Genomic DNA, 24,818 nt, shown 5'->3' on the forward strand with positions numbered 1-24,818 from the left:
ATGCTTTGGTCTACCTAGTCTTTGTCATTTGTTACAATTTCAGCAAATCCTATATTCTACTTATAGAAATATTCTTACTTTACCCACTTATTTACACCTACCGTCCTTCCTCCAATATTCTCTGATTTTCAGCTCTCTAAAGCTCACAGATTTGTCTGACTTCTGGAATCTGTAACATTTGAGAAGTTTGGGATTATATTTCTCCCAAGGAAGGAGGCATAATTGTGTGCAGAACTACTGCCCAGACTTAATACACCATTACCAAACCTCCAGGGAGAGATCCTGGAAGAATGTTCTCCCTCTCACCCCCACCCTCCAACTAAGGAAAGCAAAGTGCAGTGCTTTTAGCATATCCTATGACTTCTCCTTGCCTGCCCACTCCAGCTCACCAGTGCAGCCACTTCTCACAGTTCTGGAGCGCAACCTCCTCTGCAGCAAAAAATGTCTCCTGAGATAAAAGCACATTGAATTGGCAAGACCAGTAATCGCCTACACATTGAGAAGCTTCCCACTTGCCATATGCTAAACTAGATCTTTCTCAGAATGTGTAGGAAACATGTTCTCTTTATCTCTTTTCCTGATCAATTTGAATAAAGAGCAGTTGTGAGGAGATTTGATTTTAAGAGCCACTTGCTCAGGTCATGTTGCTCAGTGGCAACCAGATGCTTAAAGGATGTTGGGAACCTGGATACTCTGTCTCTAGGATCCAGTGCTCTAAGAAGTTGTGGATTGTTTTAGAAGATCCCCGCTCACATTGGATTTAGGACTTGGCCTATGGACCCATAATCACAATAATACTTTCCATGTGGACTAAATTACGTTGGAATATACATTTCAGTTAACCCATGCTGAAAAGTTTGAGAAAGGGAGAGCCTCCCCTTGATTGAATGTCATTCACAGAAAAGAAAATTACTAATCCTCTTTAAACAAAAATGTTTATTTAATTCATTGAGTAAATAATAATTGAGTGAATATCCATATTGGACCAGCCCATTTGGATGTTTAATAGTCTTCTCAAATTTAAAGTGTCCAAAATGGAGCTCTTGGTCACTTTGTGAAAATCTGTTTGTCTTATGCTTATCTCAGTTAACAGTACTTTCATCTATTTACTCAAGCTAAAATGCAAGCAATCATCCTAATCCTTCTCTTTCTCTTAACCTTCCAAACATAACCACCAGTAAGTTGTATTGATTCTGCTTCCAAATTATATCTGGAATTTGTCCATTTTTTTCCCAGAACCATTGCCACTGCCTTAGTCCAAGATGAAGTCTTATCTAAGCCACCATCTCACTGCTTGTCTGGGCTACCATGATAGCATCCTTTAGACATCATCTTTCCACTCTTGCTCTCCCTGTTCTCAAGTTCATTCTCTATATATTAGTCATATAAATCAGTTGCTTCAAAATAAAATCCAACTCCTAACCATGGTGTAGCAAATTGGGCCAAGTCAGCTTGCTTTTTTCCAATTGTCAGATCTTATTGGAAGATACTGGTAACTCATGACAAATGATATATCACAATGAAAGAAGTCTCCAAATGAATTTTGCCACACATACAGTTATTAGTAAGCACTACTTGTAAGCTTGGTAGAGTTTCAGCCCCCTGGCCTGTAGACATGCTGACAAGTTCGCTGCATGAAAGGTTCAATCAGGTAAATGCAGCAATATTCTAGCTGCAGGATCAACTACACTTCTGGTTAAATCAGGTGATGGAATCCTCTGCTAAGTTTGAGAAACCAAATGGAGGACTGGGTCTAGAGCGACACTCCTGAAGACATGGGGCTGCTGGGTTCATCAGATTCTTATGTCTCACTTACATAAGGATGGAAACCCCTCATATCTTCAACCACTCATTTTTATGTGGGAAACAAAAGCAAAAGCAAAAATTAAATTTCCTTACTACGTACAGCTTGAAATAGGCAGAGTGATCCTGAAATAGGCAGAGTGACCTTCCTCTAGGAACTCATCTATCTCTTTATTTTTAAAGATTGTATTTATTTATTTATTTGACACAGAGAGAGAGAGAGAGAGAGAGAGCACACAAGCAGGAGAAGTGGGAAAGGGAGAAGCAGAACCTGATGTGGGGCTCGATCCCAGGACCCTGAGATCATAACCTGAGCTGAAGGCAGGTGCTTAACCAACTGAGCCACCCAGACACCCCTAAAACATCAGCTATTTTAAGTGAGTCTTAATAGTAGGGCTTTAAGTTGATTTTGAATGTAGCTATTTAGTAGTATTAAGCAGGGAAGAGAAAAAACACACCTGTGATTGACATTTACTGTATTTGTTTTAAAGATTTTTCAAGTATAACCAAAACATTTCCTCTTGTTATTATTATTTGTCTCTAAATAGTGATTTGCTATGGCTTTGAACATAATGCCTCCCTGGGACTATATACCTTAAGCTCAAATCACCAGAAGCAGACTGATGCAAGATGCCTCTTGACTATATAATCAGTCCTGACCCCTTGATTCTCTTTCTTTAAACATGAATTTATAGTCAAAATTAGACTACAAATTTGTAGTTTTGCAAAGTGCCTACCATTATCCAGATGAATAAACTGTGCATAGACATATTATTAAGTATTTATTGTGGGTCCACTACATGCACACTCTGTGGCCCTGACTCATATTGTCTTGTTTAATTCTCATAACAACCCTGCAAGTTAAAATCCCTATCCCTACTAGGCAGCTAAGTCAACTGAGCCAGAGGAGTTATAAAACATCCTCTTGGTTATCTACCCAGTAGGTGCAAAGACAAGATTCAATCTTGGGTCTCTCAATGGCCAAGAAACCCCTTGCCCCAACACTAGTGCAGCCTTGCATACAACACATGGTGGCACCAGTTTCTTTTTCAATTTTGGTTTTTCCCAATCATGTGAAGATAGCTGGGGGGTGCCTGGGTGGCTTAGTCGGTTAAGCATCTGGCTTTAGCTCGGGTCATGATCCCAGGGTCCTGGGATCAAGTCCCGCATCAGGCTCCTCACTCAGTGCAGAGTTTGCTTCTCCCTCTGCCTCTGCTGCTCCCCCTGCTTGTGTTCTCTCCCTCTCTCTCTCTCTCTAAAATAAATAAATAAAATCTTAAAAAAAAAAAAAGCTGGGAAAACTCCCCCCAAAACAAAAAACCCCAAACCATCAATTAATTGGTTCAATATCTGCCATTTTACCTTGACCATAAATGTTGTTTTATGTAACTTTTACCAAAATAACTCAATAATCAAAACACGTCATTCAGAACTGCAACCCTGAAACATACCCTAATCATTGTTTTAAGTTTAGATAAGATAGAAGACAGACATGTTCGTAAAGCAAAATGATTGAACATGAGAAAAGCAATGAAAAGCAATGACTGAGCATGAGAAAGGTAGAAAAGCAATTATCTTTAACTTATTTTTCCTTCATATTCTTTTCTATGCCATAACATAATGGCTTATATTTGTATAATATGAAAGATATCTACGCACTCAAAAATGCTCTCCAAACATTTAATTTGCTAACTTTAATGTGTTAGCATTAATTTGACTAATTTATCTGATACTAACTATGCTTTTATTCTGTAATTAAAATGGCATTTCTTAACATAAATGATAGACAAAGTCTATGCGTATATATTAGCCAAAAATATACTAGAGCTTTTGTTACCTAATGGCTTTTTGACTGAATTATTACTCACAGACTCAGAAAGAAAAGAAGGAGGGAAACATGGGGAAAAAAAAGAAAGAAAAGGGAAACTAATTGAAGATGATAGAGGATTTTGAGGATATTTGCATGAATGATGATGTAGACATTCCTTGAAGTTTGACTCTATTCACCCGTTTGGTTTGTGTGGACAGCACTTTTTTGCCATTTCAAAACACTTTTGGGGAAGAAGTAAATTCAGGTAAAAAAAATTTTTTAAGACACAATGATCCTTAAACTAAAGGTCACTTGGCATTCTGCAGCCTGCTCCGCAGTGTTTTCACTTAGATGCACGTGAGTTAACCGGCACTCGGGTTGACCGCGAATCCCCTCCTGTTGGCGGAATCACAGATGAGGCTCTGGAGGGATCCCTATTTAAATTCCATTGTGTGCCGAACAGAACTGTATGGAGTTTAGCTAGTTTGAAAAATCAGAAGTGAGGCCCATTTGACATTTTATGCATATCTTTTCTTTATCGCATTCTTCCTCCCCAACTTCCTCCCCCTCCCCGATGCCTTTTCCTCAGTGGAGAGCATAATTCCCTTCAGTTGCTCTGCTTCTTAAGATCTGCCTCCCCTTCCAGCCGTGGGCAGCTCCACCCCTTTTCACAGACCAAAGTAAATCTGCACAATAATGAACCATATAAGGGAGGAATGACATCATCAGTTAGTGGTCCCAAGCTGTTTTGCACAACATTCACCTTTCATTGTTCTGATGACAGGGCTGGAATGTGACGGTTAATTCCCTGTGGAGTAGGGGGCTGAGCAGGGCCTGCTGGCTGTTGAACAAACTTCTGTACCCCCTTATAAAAAACAAAAACAAAAACAAAAGCTACTATGCTTCCTAGTATGAAGGTAAGGAAGTCAAGATCTGTTTTGATTTAAGCAACGTTAGTTGTTACTTTCCTCCATGCGCATTTCATTTGTTAATAGGCTTACTTGGCAGTAAACTCATTTCTAAGTGTTACTGCAAAGAGCATCTTAGAAGCTGGGTTTGGACATTTGTACAGCCTGACTAGTCTGACAAGGGCTGTAAAAACTCGACAACCTTTCAGCTCTCGGCTACAGGTTTTACTGAGCGTGGACGGTGACAATCCTTGAAAATGACCAGCTTATTGTGACTTTCCTTGGTACCTCAGAATCCTTGACTGGGACTGGCCAAGATGCACCTTGTTGTGGTATGAGGCATGCTCCTGTTTTTCTATGGAGGGAAAAGCAATCTCATCCTACAGAAACTTGGGGCGTTTGTATAAGAATGGAAAAATCGTGTATCTTGCTGCCATCAGTAGTGCTAATGTGTTTTGAAGGCTTTCAACAGAACAACCTTTACATGTGTTGTAAATGTATCTTCTAGTTAATTTCTGGATGAGCAAAAATTAATTTAAGGTAAAAATATTATTTTCAAAACTTGTCAGTCTTACGTGGATTTTCTGCAGATCTGTTTGCATATGTGGGGAAGGCTTGTAAAAGTTGGCAATGAATTAGAATGCATAGTGATCCAAAGAAAGCCGTGTTTGTTCTGAAACAGTGTGGCCGTGATAATGAGATAATAAAGAAAATAGGAGGTTCTATTTCAAAGTGGGAATGGGATTAAAGTTTGGACTACGTTAAACAATTGTGTAAAAAGTTCAACTTTAGTAATTTTTCCAAAACGCAAAAAAACCATTGTCTGAGTTCAGCAGAGTGTATCAAAATAAATAGCTTGCATTTAGCGCTCAGTAGGGCTGGAGGGTAGTGTGAGTCTTTCACAAAAGAACTTCACTTGGCCAAAACCAAATTTTTATAGCATGATTTCAGATTCACATGACCCGTTTTATAGAAATTTGAACATAAGGGCAGATGGTATGGTTTTCATTTGTGTAGATTTAATTTTGTGTAACATTGATTGTTAATAATGTTTTGTCTGTGTTTAAAGCGATGAAAATCTTGAGTTCAACTGAGATGAAAATCTTGGGTTCATTACATTGATCTGCCTGGATTCTTAATTCCATGTGATGGATGAACTTCTGTTTACTTGTAAAACTCAATATCCTTTCCACAACAGAAGCTCACTCACATTTCTTTTTCTCTAGACTAACAATAGTCAGGATCAATACAAAGTTACGTCTTGGGATTCTGCGGTTTTGTTTATTGTTTCGACTTCTTATTTTTTGCATTAGCTTTAAGGTTGTTCCAAAACTGGTTAGATAAACATTAACATAATAATTTAAAAAGTATTTAGTGAAATTTCACGTATGTTTATATTTAAAAGCTTTTTAAAAAGACCTCTAGATACAATGGCAATAAATTCTAATGCCATTTTAAAGAGGGAAAGGGTCATTTTTCTGAGTAAATAAATGCATGGGAATATACTATCAGTGATTTATGTACTTAAGTTAATTTGTTACTTATTTTATATCTATATTACTTTAAACACATCTTGGTTATGAAAATGAATTTACCCAAGAGACAAATTAGCTTAATAGTATATTAGTAAAAGGGTTTACAAAAGAGTATGTTTTTATATTGTGAACTCTTTATAACATATAAGCTTAAAAGCATAATATATAAACTTAAAATGTGACTTTTGTCCAGCACTCTATAAATGCACATACAGAGGAAAATGAGGTATATTTGTACTTTTGTGGACTGTCTTCAACTTGTTTGAATAGTCTTAGGAAATCTGATTCATGCTCTCAGCTCCTCCCCTCCTGTTCTGTGTAACCACAAGGGCAGCCCACAGAGGAGAAGCCTCTCTACTTAAGCAAGTGGGAGGATACCCTCCATTGTGATTACAGGGACCTAAAAACCTACCTGCCTCAAAATATCCTCCCACTCTCTGGCTTCCCAAGGGACACACCCCCTACCCCCCTGCATTTTGCTTATTTTCTGAGGGAGAGAGTTACTTGTGATAATGCACAAGTGTTGCCTAGATGAGCATCTGATAATTAGGTGTGATGAACACAGGTGACACATTCTTTGGGAATGGGATAAGAAAAGTCTCTTTGGGTTAGAGTATGGGAAGGTGAGGGGGCCACTGGAAAGAAAGAGCCCAAGGCCACATATTTAGACAAACTTCCCTGGCTCTTGGCATTTTCTATTCCTCATGAAAATCATTCAGTAAATTTTTTCAGCTGGCTGATTTTTTAAAAACAACATCAATGGGGCGCCTTGGTGGCTCAGTCAGTTAAGTAGCTGCTTTTGGCTCTGGTCATGATCCCAGGGTCTTGGGATGAGCCTGCATCATGTTGGGTTCCCTGCTCAGAGGGGAGCCTGCTTCTCCCTCTTCCTCTGCCCTCACTCACTTCATGCTTGCTTGCTCACTCGCGCTCTCTCGTGCTGTCTCTCAAATAAATAAAATCTTTTTAAAAAAAGGCGTAATTCTAGACAAGACTTAGAGATTTATCTTGCCTATGCTGAATCAGCTGAGTTTTTTTTAAAAGACAGCTTTGCCTTCTGCTCAGGTTAGTTGTCTTGAGGAAAAATTGGGTGATTGGTACATCCTGACTATTTCCCTAAAATTCCACATGGTACCACTTAAATCAATTGGCTAGATTGTGGTGCTGATGGGGCCATTATGGTCAAGGAGTGCACCATCATTCACATGGTCACCCATGTCAAAAGGCAGGAACAATCTTATATAATTCTTTCTACCTTATCCTTCACATAAAACCACAATACTTCTACGAAAACCAGATACTTCTACATCCTAATCATTCTTAAAATCTCCTTTTCTTGTATTACAATTGTAATCTTGGTTTAGCCCTCTTTTTGGGTTGGAAAATCTCAATAGTTTTATAACTGATCTCCTTGCCTCTAGTCTCCCCCTTCTGAAATCCATACAACCATATTGTCATCAGAATATTGTAATATACAAATTTGATATTGTCACTATTCTCGAAGTCCTTACAGAACCTTGTATAACCCCCAGGATGGAGCCCAGCTTCTTAGGGTAACATACAAACTGCTTGATGATCTGACCTCCACCTTCCATTGGAGTCATCCCTTGACATTTTCCCACCCCCTACTGTGCGCTCTGACGTGGACTCTGTGCTGTTCTGAATGAGGTTCTGTTTCTTGCACTTGCATGCGCTTTCCCCTTTACATGGCACGCTATCTCCCCATTCTTCATCTGGATAACCTTTGTTTTATTCACTCATTGAGGAAATATTGAGTACCTACTTTATTAGGCACTTTGTTAGGGGACTGGTGTTCAGCCACAGACCCTGCTCTGAGGGCGTTTTTGCCCTGTGGAGAGGTGGGGAGACAGACAGTATCTAAGTAAACAAATACATGAATAAGATGATTTCAGATCGTAAAAGTGCAGCGAAAGAAGTAAAGAGGGTGATAAGATGGAGAGTGGCTGCGGAAACTATTTTCAATAAGCTGGTCAGAGAATCCGTCTCTGGGGAGGAGACATGTGAGCTGAATAAAACTTGAATGATGAAAAAGAAGAGCCCATAGGACTGTTGTGTGTGGCTGTGCAGGTTGTAGCTTGCTGGGGCACCTGACTAATGAAAGAATGGGGACTGAAATACAGTTGTCAGTCAGAGCATCAAGCTGGGCACCCCAGTTTGGGACTGGTTCTCTAGAGAGCAGGGGGACCCTTCTTTCATTCTCCCAAAGGGGTCGTCTGGGCTGCACCCCTGATAGCAGAGGAATGGTATTGGAAACTATTTCCTCCAGTCACATCCCTACCCTTGGGTGTCCCTCAGTAGCCTACATTTAAAGCATAAATGGTACGTTTTACATAGCATTGCAACTTTTTCTTTTTTTAATTTCAAGTATCTAATATACTATCTGACAATGGTGGGGCATTCAACCCATCTTTGTTGAATTACTAAGTGAATTAATGAATCATGGTTATATTTCTGTGAGTCAGGGAGCTTCAACTAGAGTATGATCAGGGAACTCTTTCTTAGATCGTGATTCCCAAATATGGACCTCCTGATGGGCAGCAAACTATCAGAAGAAAACAGTTATTTCTATGTTTTAATGAGCAAATGACAAATAATTCTCCAGACCTTAATTTCTACTATGATTGAGAGCAATTTACTACTAATATACTAGAGGATTTATTTCAAAATATGGCATTTGTAAATTTAAATGAGCATGTTATTAGATTTTTCTTAAAGATTAAGAAGGTATTTTTCAGGGGAGTCTAGCTACTACCAAATGCTGGCAAACACACTGAACATGCGCTCACCTGGTAGTAGGAAATCCCATAATCTTCAAGAATAATTTGTTATCCACCATGAGCTGTCCATGGTTGCTACCATCTGTGCCTTTTAAAGATAAATTGCTATTGATTCAACTTAATAATCAGTTTAATTTGTTGTGGGTTGTTGGGCTAACACACAGAAGGTCCCTGATGCATATCCTGAGTTTATAATTTTCAAAAGCTAGACTTCAAGGCATGTCATCAGTGTGCCCATTCTAGAGCAAAATTATACCTAATCCCTTCTGATGAAGAGTAAAACTTCATTTGTGATAACTTGCCTTGGGTGTGTGTGTGTGTGTGTGTATGTGTGTGTGTGTGTGTTTGTATTACTTGAATTATAATATCAAAGTAAATGTAATGAAATTACTAGATTATTTTCAAATTATAAGATATAGTTTTATAATATAAAATAATGTGTATAACTTTAGGGGCTTCTCTTACAAAATAAAAGCAGTTCATGAAAGCTGCTAGCAAAAAGTTTACTGATTTTCTTTTCTTTTCTTTCAATTTTTTATCACCAATTTATTTTTTATTGTGAGAGTAGGTGAGAAAGGCCTCTGTCCCACTACACTGGGCCGGGGTCAAAAGGTTTGAGATCAGGGATGCCTGGGTGGCTCAGTTGGTTAAGCATCTTCTTTCGGCTCAGGTCATGATCCCAGGGTCCTGAGATCGAGTCCCACCTCAGGCTCCCTATTGAGCAGGGAGCCTGCTTCTCCCTCTCCCTCTGCCTACCACTCTACCTTCTTGTGCTCAATGTCTCCCTGATAAATAAATAAATAAATAAATAAATAAATAAATAAATAAATAAAATCCTCAAAAAAAGATTTGAGAACAGATGTTCCACAATACTGCTGGTTTTCACAACAGGGAAAAAGGAAAAAGTGTACAAAGCTTTTGTAAACTCATCCCCAGAACTAAAAAACACAAAAGAAAAACGAAACTCAAAAGTTTGTGTCCCATCATTTATTTATACATAAAAGAACTGATTGATTATCTAGTACTCAGAGCTCAAGGGCTGGGACTAGGGTAAGGAAAATCAAGGTGTTACCTGGCACAAATTTTAAGGGGATGCCAAAAATACTCTGTAAGCAAGATACACAATTTTTTAATGCATTACTTTTTAAAATAAAAATCAATGATGAATAAAATTCCAAAGGAGGACAGGATCTGACTGCAACCCAGCTTTATTCAACTCACCCTAATCTCAGCCCTGTGCAGTATACTGGGAAGTTAGATTAATGCTGCATAATTATTTCAATACACACCATCTTGAGGAACTGAAGGAATTTATGAAAAAAAAAACAAAACACTTCTTCCTGAGTCTTTTGGTAAAACCATGTCCTATCATGTTGCCAAGCTGCTTAGCTCTGTTCTATGCTCTAGCTGGGAAAAAAATGCATGTGATTAAAGACTTCTAACGGCTTGCGAGCTTGAGTCTTTTGAGGTTCATTCATCTTTAATTACTATCATGCCCTTGCTAGTTTTAACCTGCCATTTCTCTTGGAAGAGAGAGGGGCATACATACAGGGAGAGTTGTAGAAGAATAAAAGAATACAAATAGTGAAAGGGAAGGGAAATAGTGAGAAGGGAAATTAGCGTGATCCGGCTGAGAAACAAACGGAGTTAACTTTTAAAATGACGTCAGTGTTTCAAAATGGCGTCCAGTGGATTACGATGATGATGATGATGATGATGATGATGATGATGATGATGATGATGATGATGATGAGTGACAACATCTAAAGGAAGCGGAGAGAAAAATTGCTGCTCTGGGGCTAATGCTGATAAACTTGGAGAAATGATAGAAGTGAGAATGTCAAGAAAGTTGGAGAAAAGAACCTGTGAAATCTTACATGGTTTACTTCCCAAGGACGACAGGCGAGAATGGTTATAGTCAGGTGTGACCCTGGGTCTTTAGGAGTACCGATTGACAACCGGTCCAGGGAAGATGTTTATCTCAAGGATGGATAACCAGGATAAGGTTTAAAAAAACTCTCACTTCCCCTTTTCCCCAACAACAGAAATTGTGCTTAAAAAGAAAGATAAATTCATAAATATCTGTGGAACAGAATGGGGCAAGGATTTTTTTTTAGCATAAGTTTGACTCAGCATCAGATGGATCCCAGTGAGGAAAAAAAAGTAAAAGTCTTTAATATGCTTCATTTTATAAATATGGAAATGAATGAAAGAATCACCCACAATCACAGACAAATATGAGAGATACACGGTACTGTAAAGAAAGTGAAAAATATGACCAGATACCAAAGGAACTGAGATTTGGGGGGTTGAGGAGCTAATGATCACAAAGACGGTTAAAAAAAAAACAAACCTTTATTATGGAAAATTTCAAATGTTAACAAGAATAAAGAGAATAGTATAATGAATCCCCATATACCCATCACTTAGCTTCAACAGTTAATCAACTCATGACCAGTCTGATTTCATCTATTCCCATTGCCTGGATTTCCCGACCACCCCCCCCCCCAGCTTATTTTTTTTCTTTGCCCTGGATTGTTTTTATGAAAGTTCCAGACATATCATTTCATTCATAAATATTTCAATATATATTTCTAAAAGATAAGGGTTCTTTTAAAAATATCCTTAAGCCACCTAAATTTAGTAATAATTCCTTAACAACATAATTTTTCCAATCGTCTTATTTTAAAAATATCTTGAATAAGAATCCAAATATAGGGGTGCCTGGGTGGTTCAGTCGTTAAGCGTTTGCCTTTGGCTCAGAGTGTGATCCCGGAGTTCTGGGATTGAGCCCCACATTGGGCTGGGAGCCTGCTTCTTCCTCTCCCACTCCCCCTGCCTGTGTTCCCTCTCTCACGTTAGCTGTCTCTCTCTGTCAAATAAATAAATAAAAATCTTAAAAAAAAAAAAGAATCCAAATATGATTGGTTGATATGTCTTCTAAGTTTCTTTTACTCTATAGCTTCCCCTCTCCCAGTCTTTTTTCTTCTTGAAATTAATTTATTTAAGATAGTATTTTATCCTGGGTAGTCCCTTACATTTTGGGTTTTTCTGATTGCATCATCACAGCATCACTTAGTATGTTTCTTGCCCTTGTCTTTCCCATAAACTAGTAAGTAGTTACAGGGGCTTGCTCTAATTTAGGTTCATTTATTTTTTGGTAGGAATATTTCTTAGGTGGAGGAGTGTACATATGTATGCAATGCTTGGCCATCTCTCTTGGGAGACATTGATGGACATTGCCTACATTCATTATTTCACTGGGCATTGCAGAATAGTGGTTTTCTATAATTTCTTCTTTATTTATTAATAATGGCATTCTAACATTATTTATTAACTGGACTACTTCCATAAAGAAAAACAGCTTTAAATTTAAGTGAGAACATGCTCATCTCATATATAAAGGGTTAAAATGTTGAGCTTGCCCTTTCTGATTCCTGGGTCCACTTCCCTGTTTCTCCTTTTTACAGTCAAGATCTCAAGTAATTAGTCTCAGATATTTGTCTCCATGTTTTTAATTTTTCTTCTTGGTTTTTCTTTAGCTAAGCTTTACTCTGTATTTTATTCTGAAACTTCACTAAAACTGCTCATATGAAGTATGGTGATCCATATTGACATACCCAATGCAAAAACTTTTTAAATTTAAGTTTAAATGAAAACAATGGACATTATCCTGTTTTCTCCCTTGAGCTCTCCAGAGTATTTGGCATTATGGACATGTCCTGTTTCCTATGCTTCACCCTCTTGGTGTCTGAAAATGCACTATTTCCTGGATTCCTTTCTGTTTCTCTGGCTATCCTGTTCAGGCTCTTGCATTAAGTTCCTTTATATTTTCTCATCTCAGTGTCTTTTTTCTGTCCTCACTCCTTTTTCTCTCTTAGGTCTACACACCTCCTACTTATCTTATTCTCTCTTATGGCTGTAGATTGTACCAGTCGCTGGAGACCCTCAGTCTGTATCTCTGGCCTAGATTCATCTCTAGGAACTCCAGGCTTACCAACAAGCATTGATCTTGAAGCGTTCCCAGCAACTTCAAAGCCAGTTTGTCTTTTTGGAACATCATGATCTTCCCTTCCACTGTTTCTCTTATGTTACCCTATATGCGAAAAGCATGATAAGCATGGATCGCAAACTAATGACCTTGACCAGAAGCTGGAATTCTGTCCGAATTTCTCCCTTTCCATCCTTACTCAGTCTGTCACCAAAGCCTAAAAATCGCCCGGTGCAGTCTGTCACCAAAGCCTAAAAATCGCCCTGTGCAACGCCTTCTCTTCTTTTTCAATGACAAGATCTTAGTTTAGACTCCATCATGTTTTTTATAACCTGCTTTTGTAGCTTCCTAAGTGAGCTCCAGCTTCCCCTACACTTCTCCATCCTCTACACAGCTGTCAATTTCCTCATCCAAAGTTCAGATTCATCGTCTTAGCCCACGGGGTGCTTTGTTTGGTTTGTCCTTCCTTTCTAGCCTCATTCCAACCCCCACTGTCCCCACAGGTGTCCTTAGGTTCAGTTGAGCTACCTGCTGTGCCTTGAAAATATCTCCTCTTTCTCAATGCTGTGATTTTACATACTGTTTCCACTAGGCTGCTATTTTAGGCTGTGCAGGCCACACACAGTGTCTGCTGCATATTCTTTTTTGTTATGTTTTACAACCCTTTAAAAATGTAAGAACCATTCTTAGCTTGAGAGCTGTACAAAACACTGGCCTTGATTAGCTGTGGCCCACAGACAATAGTTTGCTGACCTCTGGTGTACAGCGCCCTTTCCTTGCCTTTTCTACTTACTGAGCTGCTATTTAACCTTGAAGCCTCAAGAGTCATATCCTCCTGGAAGTCTCCCTGACTCCATTCCCCTGCTATGACTTCACTGCCCTTCCTCTGTGTTCTCACAAAGGTATATGCTTCTTTCTCATGTCTTTATGTGGTTGAACTGTCCTCTCGAGAGACTCAATAAATGCCTTAGGACAAAAACTGTATTTTGCTTTTTCTCTAAATGCCCAGCAGAGTGCCTAGCACATAGCAAATGTTCAGTAAATGATTGCGAAATGAGTAAACAAGAAGAGGTGCCCTACTTGGTGCTGTCAATAGTACTGACTGCTAGCATCTATTGAGTGCATTCTATGGGATAGTCACTGTCTAAGCACTTTACAGGTGTCATTTTCATTTCATGTGGTCTTCACAACAGCCCCATGAAGGAGGTACTTTCATTCCTTCCATTTTATAGATGAGAAAGCTGAGGCACAAAGAAGTTAAGGAATTTGGCCAACTGCATTTGAATTTCAACAAGGGAAAGCCTTTTGTGATTGTCTTCAGCATACATGTAAAGAACTCACCATGCACTATGTTCTGGTTACAGGCCAGAGCAGTGAATAAAATACACAAAAATCCTCCTTTCAAGGTACTTACATTTTAGAGAAGAGAGCCAGTCAATTAAAAAAAATAAGGAAAATGTATAGTGTAGTAGATGGTAATAAGTGCTACGGAGAAAAAAAGTGAAGGAAAAGGAAATAGGAAGTTCTGTCATGAAATGCACAAGGTAAATAGGGTGGACAAAGAATGTTTCCTTGAGAAAGTGATATTTGTGCAAAGATCTGAAAGATATGAGAGAATGATCTATTAGAATATGTGAAGGATGAGAGAAAGAGTTTTAAGAAGTGAAGTCAGAGAGGTAAGGGAAAGGGGGTGATAACGTGGGGTCTTTTAGGTCATTGCAGTGATTTGGCTTTACTCAGAGTCAAATGGGAAACTATTGGACAGCTTGGAGCAGAAGAGTGACATGATCTGATTTACTGGGTTTTTTTTAGAACCACTCTGGCTTCTGGGGAGAGAACAGACAAAAGGTGAGCAAGGGTAGAAGCTGGGAGTCAGACCTGGTGGCCATTTCAATAATCCAGATAAGAGGTGACTGGTGGCCTGGGCCAGGATGATAGCAATAGACAACGTGAGAAATAATTGGATTTGGAATCTATTTTGAAGGTAGAGTTGACAAAATTTGCTGAAAAATTGTGGAGATGTGGGAGAAAGAAAGGACTCCAGGATGACTCTAGATCTGGGGCCTACACATCTGGAAGAATTTAGTTGTAGTTGACTGACGTGGGGAAGATGTGGTTGGAACAAGTTCATAGGGGAGGACTGGGAGCTCAGGAGAGAAAAAGAGTAACAGCCCAATAGACTGAGAACTAAGTGAATGACAGTATGCAGGCTACTGAATGGATTGATGTCAACAGGAGGGAGATCTTGAGAACGTGTGAAGAGCTCTGTGCAAACTGACCTGTCTTTTTTATTAATGATTGGTGTCACTTGTGCCATTGACACAATACTAGGTATAAGTTGTCATCAGCTGGGTAATAAACCACTGTCCAAGGAAGATCTTGACAATTCCGGAAGGATAGGCCAAACACAAGCAAGATGAAGTTAACCTAAACAAAAACAAAGTCTTGCAAATTTGAGCTGTTCAAGTAATATCTATTTGAGGAATGGCACTTGTTAAAAGCATTTTGTTTGTGGTTGAACAGATCTGGTTCAAAATCTCAACCTACCCCTTCTCAATCCTGTAACTTTGATTAAGTCAAATCACTTTTGTTATTTATAAAATGGAACAGTAATACCTTCCTCAAAGTGTTGTTGTGAAAATGAGATGAAATAATAAAGTACTTTACACACTGCCTAGGACGTGATAGGTAGTGGGTAAATAAGTTGGGTTTTTTGTTTTTGTTTTTTTTTTACTGAAGGACTTTCTAGACTTTATTGTCTTTTAAAAATTAGGTATTAGCAAAAATTGGAATTTGGGGTGGGCTTTTAAGAGCATCTTGAAATAATACTAGAACTAGAGGTTTTCTAGTACTTGAGATATGTCTTCCCCAGAACATGATTTCCTACCAGCTTCCCCAGCACCAGCTGAAAATGTTAGCCCTCTTCTCTTTAGCTTTCTGCGTTCACATCTTTCTGCCTTAAGATTAATAATCTATTTTATATTTTCTATTATATTTTAAGTCACTCTCTTATAATATTTGTTTACAACTTCTCTCCCTTTATCTGACATTTGGAACACTTTGTAGAGCCTTTTGTTATTTAATTTTAAAAAAGATTTTATTTATTTATTTGATGAAGAGAGAGAGGGAGAGAGAGCATGAGCTGGTGTGTGGTGGTAGTAGGGAGGAGCAGAGGGAGAGGGAGAAGCAGATTTCCTGCTAAGCACGGAGCCTGATGCCGATGCCAGGGCTTAGTTCCAGGACCCTGGGATCATGACCTGAGCGGAAGGCAGAGGCTTAACCAACTGAGCCACCCAGGTGCCCCGTCTAGGGCCTTTTATATTCTTTTTATCACTACATTTTTTTTATTGACATACTATTTACATATAATAATATTCACCAATTTTAATTATATAAATTGATGCATCTTGACCAATATATATAACCATAAACAATCATAGAACATTTGGTCTACACTTTTAAAGTCTTCTAGTTGAAAATAATTAATTTTCTAAATATTTGTAAATGATAAATTTGCAAGTTAAAAAATATAGCTTTATTCAGCATGAAAAGAGAAATGGCGAATACACTTAAAAAGTTATTAAGACAGGCAATAGAATTCTGAAAATCTATTAGATCATTTACTTGTCTTCCTTTCATCCTTTAAATAGGTTAAAATGCTTGTTGAAAATCAAGAATTTGCCAAGAATAAATTTGATTTCAGGATACTTAGGGCTCTGCCTGTGACTGCTGATGAGAATCAGAGTACTAATTCATCTTCTTAGTCTTAGTCTTCTGGTTTGTTTCCTTTTTATGCTAATCTGCTTAGAATCAGGGCATGGTTGAAGTATGGCAAGATGGGCAGAGAGGAGGTGATAAGACTAGTTGGCACAAACGATACCAACACCCTCTTATTCTGCTCCTTAAATAGCATAATTACATGGCAATGGGGCCCAGTAATGTAGAGCAAATTAATTGTTTAAGGCACAAAGTGAAATTGTAATTATTGGAAAATTGTTTGAAAAAGGATACATAATATGCCATAGTCATTATATATTGTGAATAGTTATATGGTAATACTTCTGAATTCTTGTTTGATTTAAAAATGAGGATTTCTAGAGGGTAAGGGAAAAAAAAGCTCACCTGAAGTAGAAGGGTAAAGTGACGAGGGAGGGAGGTAGATAAATGGAGACAAGTGCCCTTTTCCTTTGGCGTTCCAGTGTCGCTCCATGCTCCTCGTATATCTCTGTCCTCTTGTCTCTCTTGCCAGGCCTTCACTAACTCTTCCTCATTCTTTTTACCCCTTATTTCTGGGCATTTCCCAAAGTCTTTTCTCTATCCTTTCCTTTTTCTCTCTCTACATAGTTTCTCCTTTGGAGATCAAACTTATTCCCACATGTAAGGCAACATCACCTCCCCTGCCAAAAATTACCAAGCTTTAGCATGGAAAGAGTTTCTGTGTAGGGTGGGATGGTTGACGAAAGAGTCCCAAGATCTCCTGTGACTTTCTTTCTTACTGAGACTTCTCTCACTTTAATTACTACTGTTCCTCCCACTAGACCCCAGATGTACACTGCCCCAATATTAGAGTTCTGGTCCATCTGTGGGTAAAATACCTCCTCTTGTTTCTCTGTAGCCAAGGTTAGAACCTTTTCTTAATAAGACAAGCAAGTAAAAGAAACTAACAAAAAGAACACTAAAACCTATGAGAGAGACACAAAAACTTTACTTCAGCTTGGCCTACAAAATATTATTTAGGGTTCTAATATTCCCAGAGGCACTTCATAGGATATCTAGAGGTTGTTCATCAGCTAGGAGGAAAGATAGATGTATAGTAAGGGAGACATTTCCAGTCCACATAGAGAGGGCTCCATCTCTGTTTTGGTTTCCACTTAGGAAATAACACCTCTTCTCCAGGAGACTGATGACTAAAAGGACCACAGTCTTCAAGAAAGGCCACTGCTCACTAGAACAGAGCCCCTTGCTGTCTAATGGCCATAATTAATATCAAATTGCTGGTTTTGTAACAACCACAATATCCATTCAACAAAAACTTATGCCCAGCATTGTGAGGGACTTCAGTTTACACGTCTCTATATAAGATGAGTTGAGCTCTATTTCTAGCTCAAGCTTATTTGTTTGTTCTTTCTTTCATTTATCCATTCAAGTACTATTTTTTGAGTACTTCCTATGTGTCAGGCATTGTGCTAGGGGGAAAACAAGATAGACGTGGCATGTATCCTCATGTAACTTGTATTTACAAAGGTAGGCAGGCATTACAAAATTGCAAGTGGAGGGGCGCCTGGCTGACTCAATGGGAAGAGCATGTGACTCTTGATATCGGGGATGTGTGTTTAAGCCCCATGTAGGGTGTCTTGATTACTTACAGATAAAATCTTTAAAATAAAATCTTTGAAAAATTTTTAAGTTGATTAGTCTTATAAAGTAAGAGTTCAGGGTATTATGGGAATCTATAAGAGGATCTAACTTAACCAGGTTGGGCAGGAAGGCTTCTGGAGGAAGTGACATTTAAGTGAAACTTGAAGGATAAAAATCAGCCAGATATGTTTAGGTGTGTGTGCAAGAGTGAAAGGAGGAGGAGGGAGGAAATACCAGGGCAGAAGGCACAGCATATTCAAGGAATGTTAGCAGCTTAGATCACAGGGGAAAGGTGAACCTGCCAAGGTGCTCAGGAATCTATGCTAGGCCATGTTAGAGACTTTTCACCTCTATTCTTAGAGCAACAAGAAGACATGGAGAGCCAGGGTTCTATTACAACCTGTGATTATATTTGAATTTGGGTGAGAGTAAGTAATAATAATAATTATAATTTAAAAATAGCTAAAACTATACTCAGTATGGACCAGGCACTGTTGTAAGTGCTTTCCATATATTAACTAATATGCATCTCACACAAACCCTATCAATTAGGTACTATTTTGATACCCAATTTATAAGTGAGGAAAGTGAGATATACTGATATATTATGTAACTTGTCCAGGATCACATAGTTCACAGGTGGCAGAGCTTGTGAGGAGACCCGTTCAGGAGGCTGTTGCTGAATTATCAGCAAAAGATGCTCGGGGCTTGGATGGGAGTAAATGACACTGGGGAGTCATTAGGGTAATGGTGTCAAGACACGTATGAGCTATAAAATTTATCGGATTTATATCAAAAGTACCACATTTCTAATTGTTTGGTATACTTAAAAAGAAAGAACACTTAACATAAGATCTATCTTCTTAACAAATTTTTAAGTGTACAATACAGTATTGTTAACTATGGCTGGACACTTTTCAACTTGACTATCTTGCTGTTACCTCAATTTTCTACCAAAACTCTTTCTAACCAGTTTTTCCTATTCCTATTAAAGGTGTTATCTGTAATTATGTAGACTGAAAGCCTCTAAGTAATTTTTTTCTATTTCTCTCTCCCTTTTACCCAGCAAGTGAACAGTCAAAAAGCCCATGCCAATTATCTTTGGCAAAATCTTCACAATTCATCCCATCCTTCCCATCCCCAAAGTCCTCTCTGTAGAAGTTTAAGTGCAAGTCTGCTTGCACAAAAGGCCATCGGCAGGCTGTCCTGACTGAGTCACACAGTTTTACCTTGGTTCTGCGTCTAACCCTCAGCTAAATCAATTTTGTAAATGAATTTTGGGAGAATGCAGAGAATGGGCTGTGTATTGCTCTTAGATCCACTTTAACTAAGTGATGAAAACAATTGAAGAAGTCATAGAAGAGGGAAGGAGAAAGCTTAAGGGGCAAAGGAAAGAGAGAGAGAGGAATAATCACAGCTAAGAGGACCTGAAAAATGTGGTTTCTTGGAAGCCAAATTCCTGCTCTGGTCACAGGATTTCCTACTCATGAGAAAGCCTTCTATTTTTCTCTGGCTGAAACATTAGTACGCCAGGTTTTACCACCAAAGACAAGTTATAGACATGAAAATATTTACAGATTCAACACAAAAAGCATTGGACAGACTTTTCAGATGCATACTTTCTAGTTTCTACATTTATTTTTGTGTTTTATGACATCCACCTCTTGAGTCTATATGTCAATTTACTTCTACTATCTTGAAGTTGAGAACAACCTATGAGGTAGGTATTAACATCGCTCACTTTATAATTAAAAAACTGAGGGTCGGAGAGTTTTGACAATTAGCCAGAGGTTACATTTGGAAAATGAACAAATTCAGGTGCAGCTATGTCTGACCCCAACACCCATGTTTTAGTCACTCCAGCCCACTGTCTGTGAGAGCATTGAGGCATAGGGTATTTAAGAAATGTCTTTAGAAATTTTAACATTTTAAGACTGGAGTTGTGAATCCGTGTGATTTGAAAACAATCTTTTTCTTCTATTGGAGGAATAAAGTCATAATGGGTTTTGGAAATTATGCATTTAGTTAATAGATGCTTAGACACAAGGGGATGTTTATAAAGTTAAATTCCAGAAAAAAATCTTAATGACATCACAAGAACATTTTTATAGTACTTATCTAATACCACAAATAGCTTAGATGTATGTCTAGTCATTTATTGCACAAAGCAATGTGAGACTACTAGCTTCTACTTACTTGGCTAACAGCTAATCTAGTCATAAATATGAAATAAATCATTCAGAATAACTAAAGTAAATAAGGCAAAATACATTGAAAGAATAAAATATACTTAAAACAAATACATGTTGTTTATAACCTGCTTCTGCAATAAACATATTAATACTGAAATGCATTCTTAGACTACATAAAGTGAATAGGATTATTTCAACTCTGTTTTAATGGCTCACTGAAAATAACTATTAAAAATTGGTACAAGTTATGAAGGGGAGTGGGAGATACAGGCTTCTGGTTATGGAATGAATAAGTCACAGGCATGAAGGGTACAGCATAGGGAATATAGTCAGTGATGTTGTAACAGTGTTGTATGGTGACAGATGGTTGTGGCGAGCACGGCATAATTTATAGAGTTGTGGAATCACTATGTTGTACACCTAAAACTAATGTAACTTTGTGTGTCAACTCTACTTCAATAGAAGAAATTGGTGCAAGTTAACTGACCAACACAAGGATGGCGGATAGTTACTCTGGAGTCTTTATATTCCTACTTTGCAATGCTATACATAACACTGTAGAGAAAATGTATTTCATACATGCAAAACATAATAATTCTTGCGGATGCCATATTTTTGTAGTGATAGTAATTCAGATTTCCTCCTTACCCAGTTCTCTATTTAAAAAAATCATTTAAATCAGAAAACTGCAACAAAATTCTGTGCCGGTTCTTCATTAGCCAAAGTTAGTTTATGCAGATCAGCCTTCTATCAGAAAGCTTGTCTTGCTTTGTCCCTAGAAGGTGATGGTTCCCTACAAAATTTTAAAAATCCCAGGTTCTTTTTTTTTTTTTCTGCACCTCCCCTTTCATTTAAAATAAAATGATCTTTTGAAGTCCTAAGATGCAGAGGTGAGGAGCAAGGATTCCAGAGCCCAAATGCCTGAGTTTGAATGCCAACACTGCCACTTCCTAATGGTGGGCCCCATGCAAGTACTGTGTCTCACGTTCCTTATCGGGATGAGAAGTAGCAGTATGTGTCTCATAGGATTGCTGTGAAGAGAAAATAAATGCATAACACACATAGTGCCTGGAATACAGAGAACACTATTTAAATAGTCATTGTTGTTGCACAACCTAAGTGTTACTCATGGTTATGTTATTGAAGTATAACATAGCTGCAGAAGGCACTCATATCATAAGTGTTCAGCTTACTGAAATGTAATAGGCCGACCAATCTTGTGTAAACAGCACATAAATCATGAAACAGAAACTAATACCTGAAAAGTACGGAAACTAGTCCTCTTCATGCCCACTTCTGGTCACTGCCCCTCCCTAAGGGTAACCAGTATCCTGATTTCTGATTAATTTCATTAATGACTACCCATTAAACCTTGATATTGCAGCAGTTAATAGGTATTTATTGCAACCGCATTTCATTTTTTATTTAATATCCAAGACAAACCTACTTGCTGATGAACGTTTTAATATATATAACAATAAATATACATAAATGTAAAATATGATATATAATAATAAAAACTATTTTAATATATTTTGTTTCCTAGGTTGAAAAAGCTCCTTGAACAAGAAAAGGCTTACCAAGCCCGAAAAGAAAAGGAAAATGCTAAGCGGCTCAATAAACTAAGAGATGAACTTGTGAAACTCAAATCCTTTGCACTCATGCTGGTGGATGAAAGGCAAATGCATATTGAGCAACTTGGCCTCCAGAGCCAGAAAGTACAGGATCTTACTCAGAAACTGAGGGAAGAAGAAGAAAAGCTCAAAGCGATCACTTCCAAATCCAAAGAAGACAGGCAGAAACTGCTCAAGTTGGAAGTGGATTTTGAACACAAGGCTTCTAGGTTTTCCCAAGAGCATGAAGAGATGAACGCGAAGTTGGCTAATCAGGAGTCTCACAACAGGCAACTTAGGCTCAAGCTGGTTGGCTTAACTCAGAGAATTGAGGAGCTGGAAGAGACCAACAAAAACCTCCAAAAGGCAGAGGAAGAACTTCAGGAATTAAGAGATAAAATTGCCAAAGGGGAATGTGGCAACTCCAGCCTGATGGCAGAAGTGGAAAATCTCCGGAAGCGTGTGCTTGAAATGGAGGGTAAAGATGAGGAGATCACTAAAACTGAATCCCAGTGCAGGGAATTACGGAAGAAGCTGCAAGAGGAGGAACACCACAGCCGGGAGCTCAAACTTGAAGTAGAGAAGTTACAGAAGAGAATGTCTGAACTGGAGAAATTGGAGGAAGCATTCAGCAAGAGTAAATCTGAGTGCAGCCAGCTACATTTAAATCTGGAGAAAGAGAAGAACTTAACCAAAGACCTGTTGAATGAACTGGAGGTGGTCAAGAGTCGAGTTAAAGAACTGGAATGCTCTGAAAGTCGATTAGAAAAGGCTGAATTAAGCCTAAAAGACGATCTGACAAAGTTGAAGTCATTTACTGTGATGCTGGTTGATGAAAGGAAAAATATGATGGAAAAAATAAAGCAAGAGGAGAGAAAAGTGGATGGACTCAATAAAAATTTTAAGGTGGAACAAGGAAAGGTTATGGATGTAACTGAAAAACTAATTGAAGAAAGCAAGAAGCTTTTAAAACTGAAATCTGAGATGGAGGAAAAGGTATACAATTTGACAAAAGAAAGAGATGAGTTAATAGGTAAACTGAAAAGTGAAGAAGAAAAATCCTCTGAATTAAGCTGCAGTGTTGACTTATTAAAGAAGAGACTTGATGGGATAGAGGAAGTGGAAAGAGAAATAACAAGAGGAAGGTCTCGGAAAGGGTCTGAGCTCACCTGCCCAGAAGATAACAAGATTAAGGAACTAACTCTGGAAATTGAGAGACTGAAGAAACGCCTCCAACAGCTGGAGGTGGTTGAGGGGGATTTGATGAAGACAGAGGATGAGTATGATCAGCTGGAGCAGAAATTTAGAACTGAGCAGGACAAGGCCAATTTCCTCTCTCAACAACTGGAGGAGATAAAGCACCAGATTGCCAAGAATAAGGCCATCGAGAAAGGAGAGGCGGTGAGTCAGGAAGCAGAGCTGAGACACAGGTTTCGGTTAGAAGAAGCTAAAAGTCGAGACCTAAAAGCCGAAGTCCAAGCTCTTAAAGAGAAGATCCATGAACTGATGAACAAAGAAGATCAGCTTTCTCAGCTCCAAGTGGATTATTCTGTCCTTCAACAAAGGTTTATGGAAGAAGAAAATAAGAACAAAAACATGGGGCAGGAGGTCCTCAATCTGACCAAAGAGTTGGAGCTTTCAAAGCGGTATAGTCGAGCTCTCCGACCCAGTGTGAATGGAAGAAGAATGGTGGACATTCCGGTGACGTCGACTGGAGTGCAGACGGATGCTGTCAGCAGTGAGGCAGCAGAGGAAGAAACACCAGCGGTGTTTATACGGAAATCCTTTCAAGAAGAAAATCATATCATGAGCAATCTTCGACAGGTGGGATTGAAGAAACCTATGGAACGATCCTCGGTTCTAGACAGGTATCCTCCAGCAGCAAATGAGCTCACTATGAGAAAGTCTTGGATTCCATGGATGAGAAAAAGGGAAAATGGGCCCCCAATCATGCATGAGAAAGGGCCTCGAACAAATGCCAGTCCAGGGCACCCAGGAGAGCTGGTCCTTTCACCAAAGCAAGGCCAGCCTCTGCATATTCGAGTGACACCAGACCACGAGAACAGTACTGCAACTTTGGAAATAACCAGCCCGACATCTGAAGAATTTTTTTCTAGTACCACTGTCATTCCTACCTTAGGGAATCAGAAACCAAGGATAACCATTATTCCATCACCGAATGTTATGTCTCAAAAACCAAAAAATGCAGATGGTACTCTTGGTGCAGAACGAGCCATGTCCCCAGTCACGATTACTACGTTTTCTAGAGAGAAGACCCCAGAAGGCGGAAGAGGTATGTTTGCAGACAGGCCCACATCCCCCATTCAGATAATGACAGTGTCTACATCAGCAGCACCACCTGAGATGGGAGTCACTCCGGAATCCCAGGAAATGCCCATGGGAAGGACTGTCCTCAAAGTCACCCCAGAAAAACAGACTGTTCCAACTCCACTACGGAAGTATAACTCCAATGCCAATATCATAACCACAGAAGACAATAAAATTCACATTCATTTAGGTTCTCAGTTTAAACGATCCCCTGGGACTTCAGCTGAAGGAGCGAGTCCGGTTATTACTGTCCGCCCTGTCACTGTGACAGCGGAAAAGGAGGTTTCCACTGGCACCGTCCTTCGCTCTCCTAGGAACCATCTCTCGTCAAGACCTGGCGCGAGCAAGGTGACGAGTACTATCACCATAACACCAGTCACAACTTCATCTGCTCGAGGAACCCAGTCAGTGGTGAGTAGAGGACACTCCAAACTGTAGGCCAAGGGAGGGCAAAGGGAGTCGTGAGAATCACCCAGGGCCCGAAA

General features: G+C 38.9%; 1 protein-coding gene across 5 annotated transcripts in view; it reads left to right on the forward strand.

Annotated features, from left to right (window-relative positions):
- The window catches only part of FILIP1 (filamin A interacting protein 1), a 203,374-nt gene that overhangs the window by 158,737 nt on the left and 19,819 nt on the right, over window positions 1-24,818 (forward strand). For all 5 annotated transcript variants that reach the window (XR_015722245.1, XM_087856943.1, XM_087856944.1 and 2 more), the window contains exon 5: window positions 21,939-24,744. Coding sequence is in view for 4 of the 5 variants with exons in the window: in XM_087856943.1 (XP_087713069.1) it covers window positions 21,939-24,744 (2,806 nt within the window). In the remaining variant the exon portion in view is untranslated. The remainder of the gene's footprint in view (window positions 1-21,938; window positions 24,745-24,818) is intronic.

Source organism: Ursus americanus, chromosome 29, assembly GCF_024610735.1.
Source record: "Ursus americanus isolate L20-20 chromosome 29, mUrsAme1.1.p, whole genome shotgun sequence".
NCBI lineage: Eukaryota > Metazoa > Chordata > Mammalia > Carnivora > Ursidae > Ursus > Ursus americanus.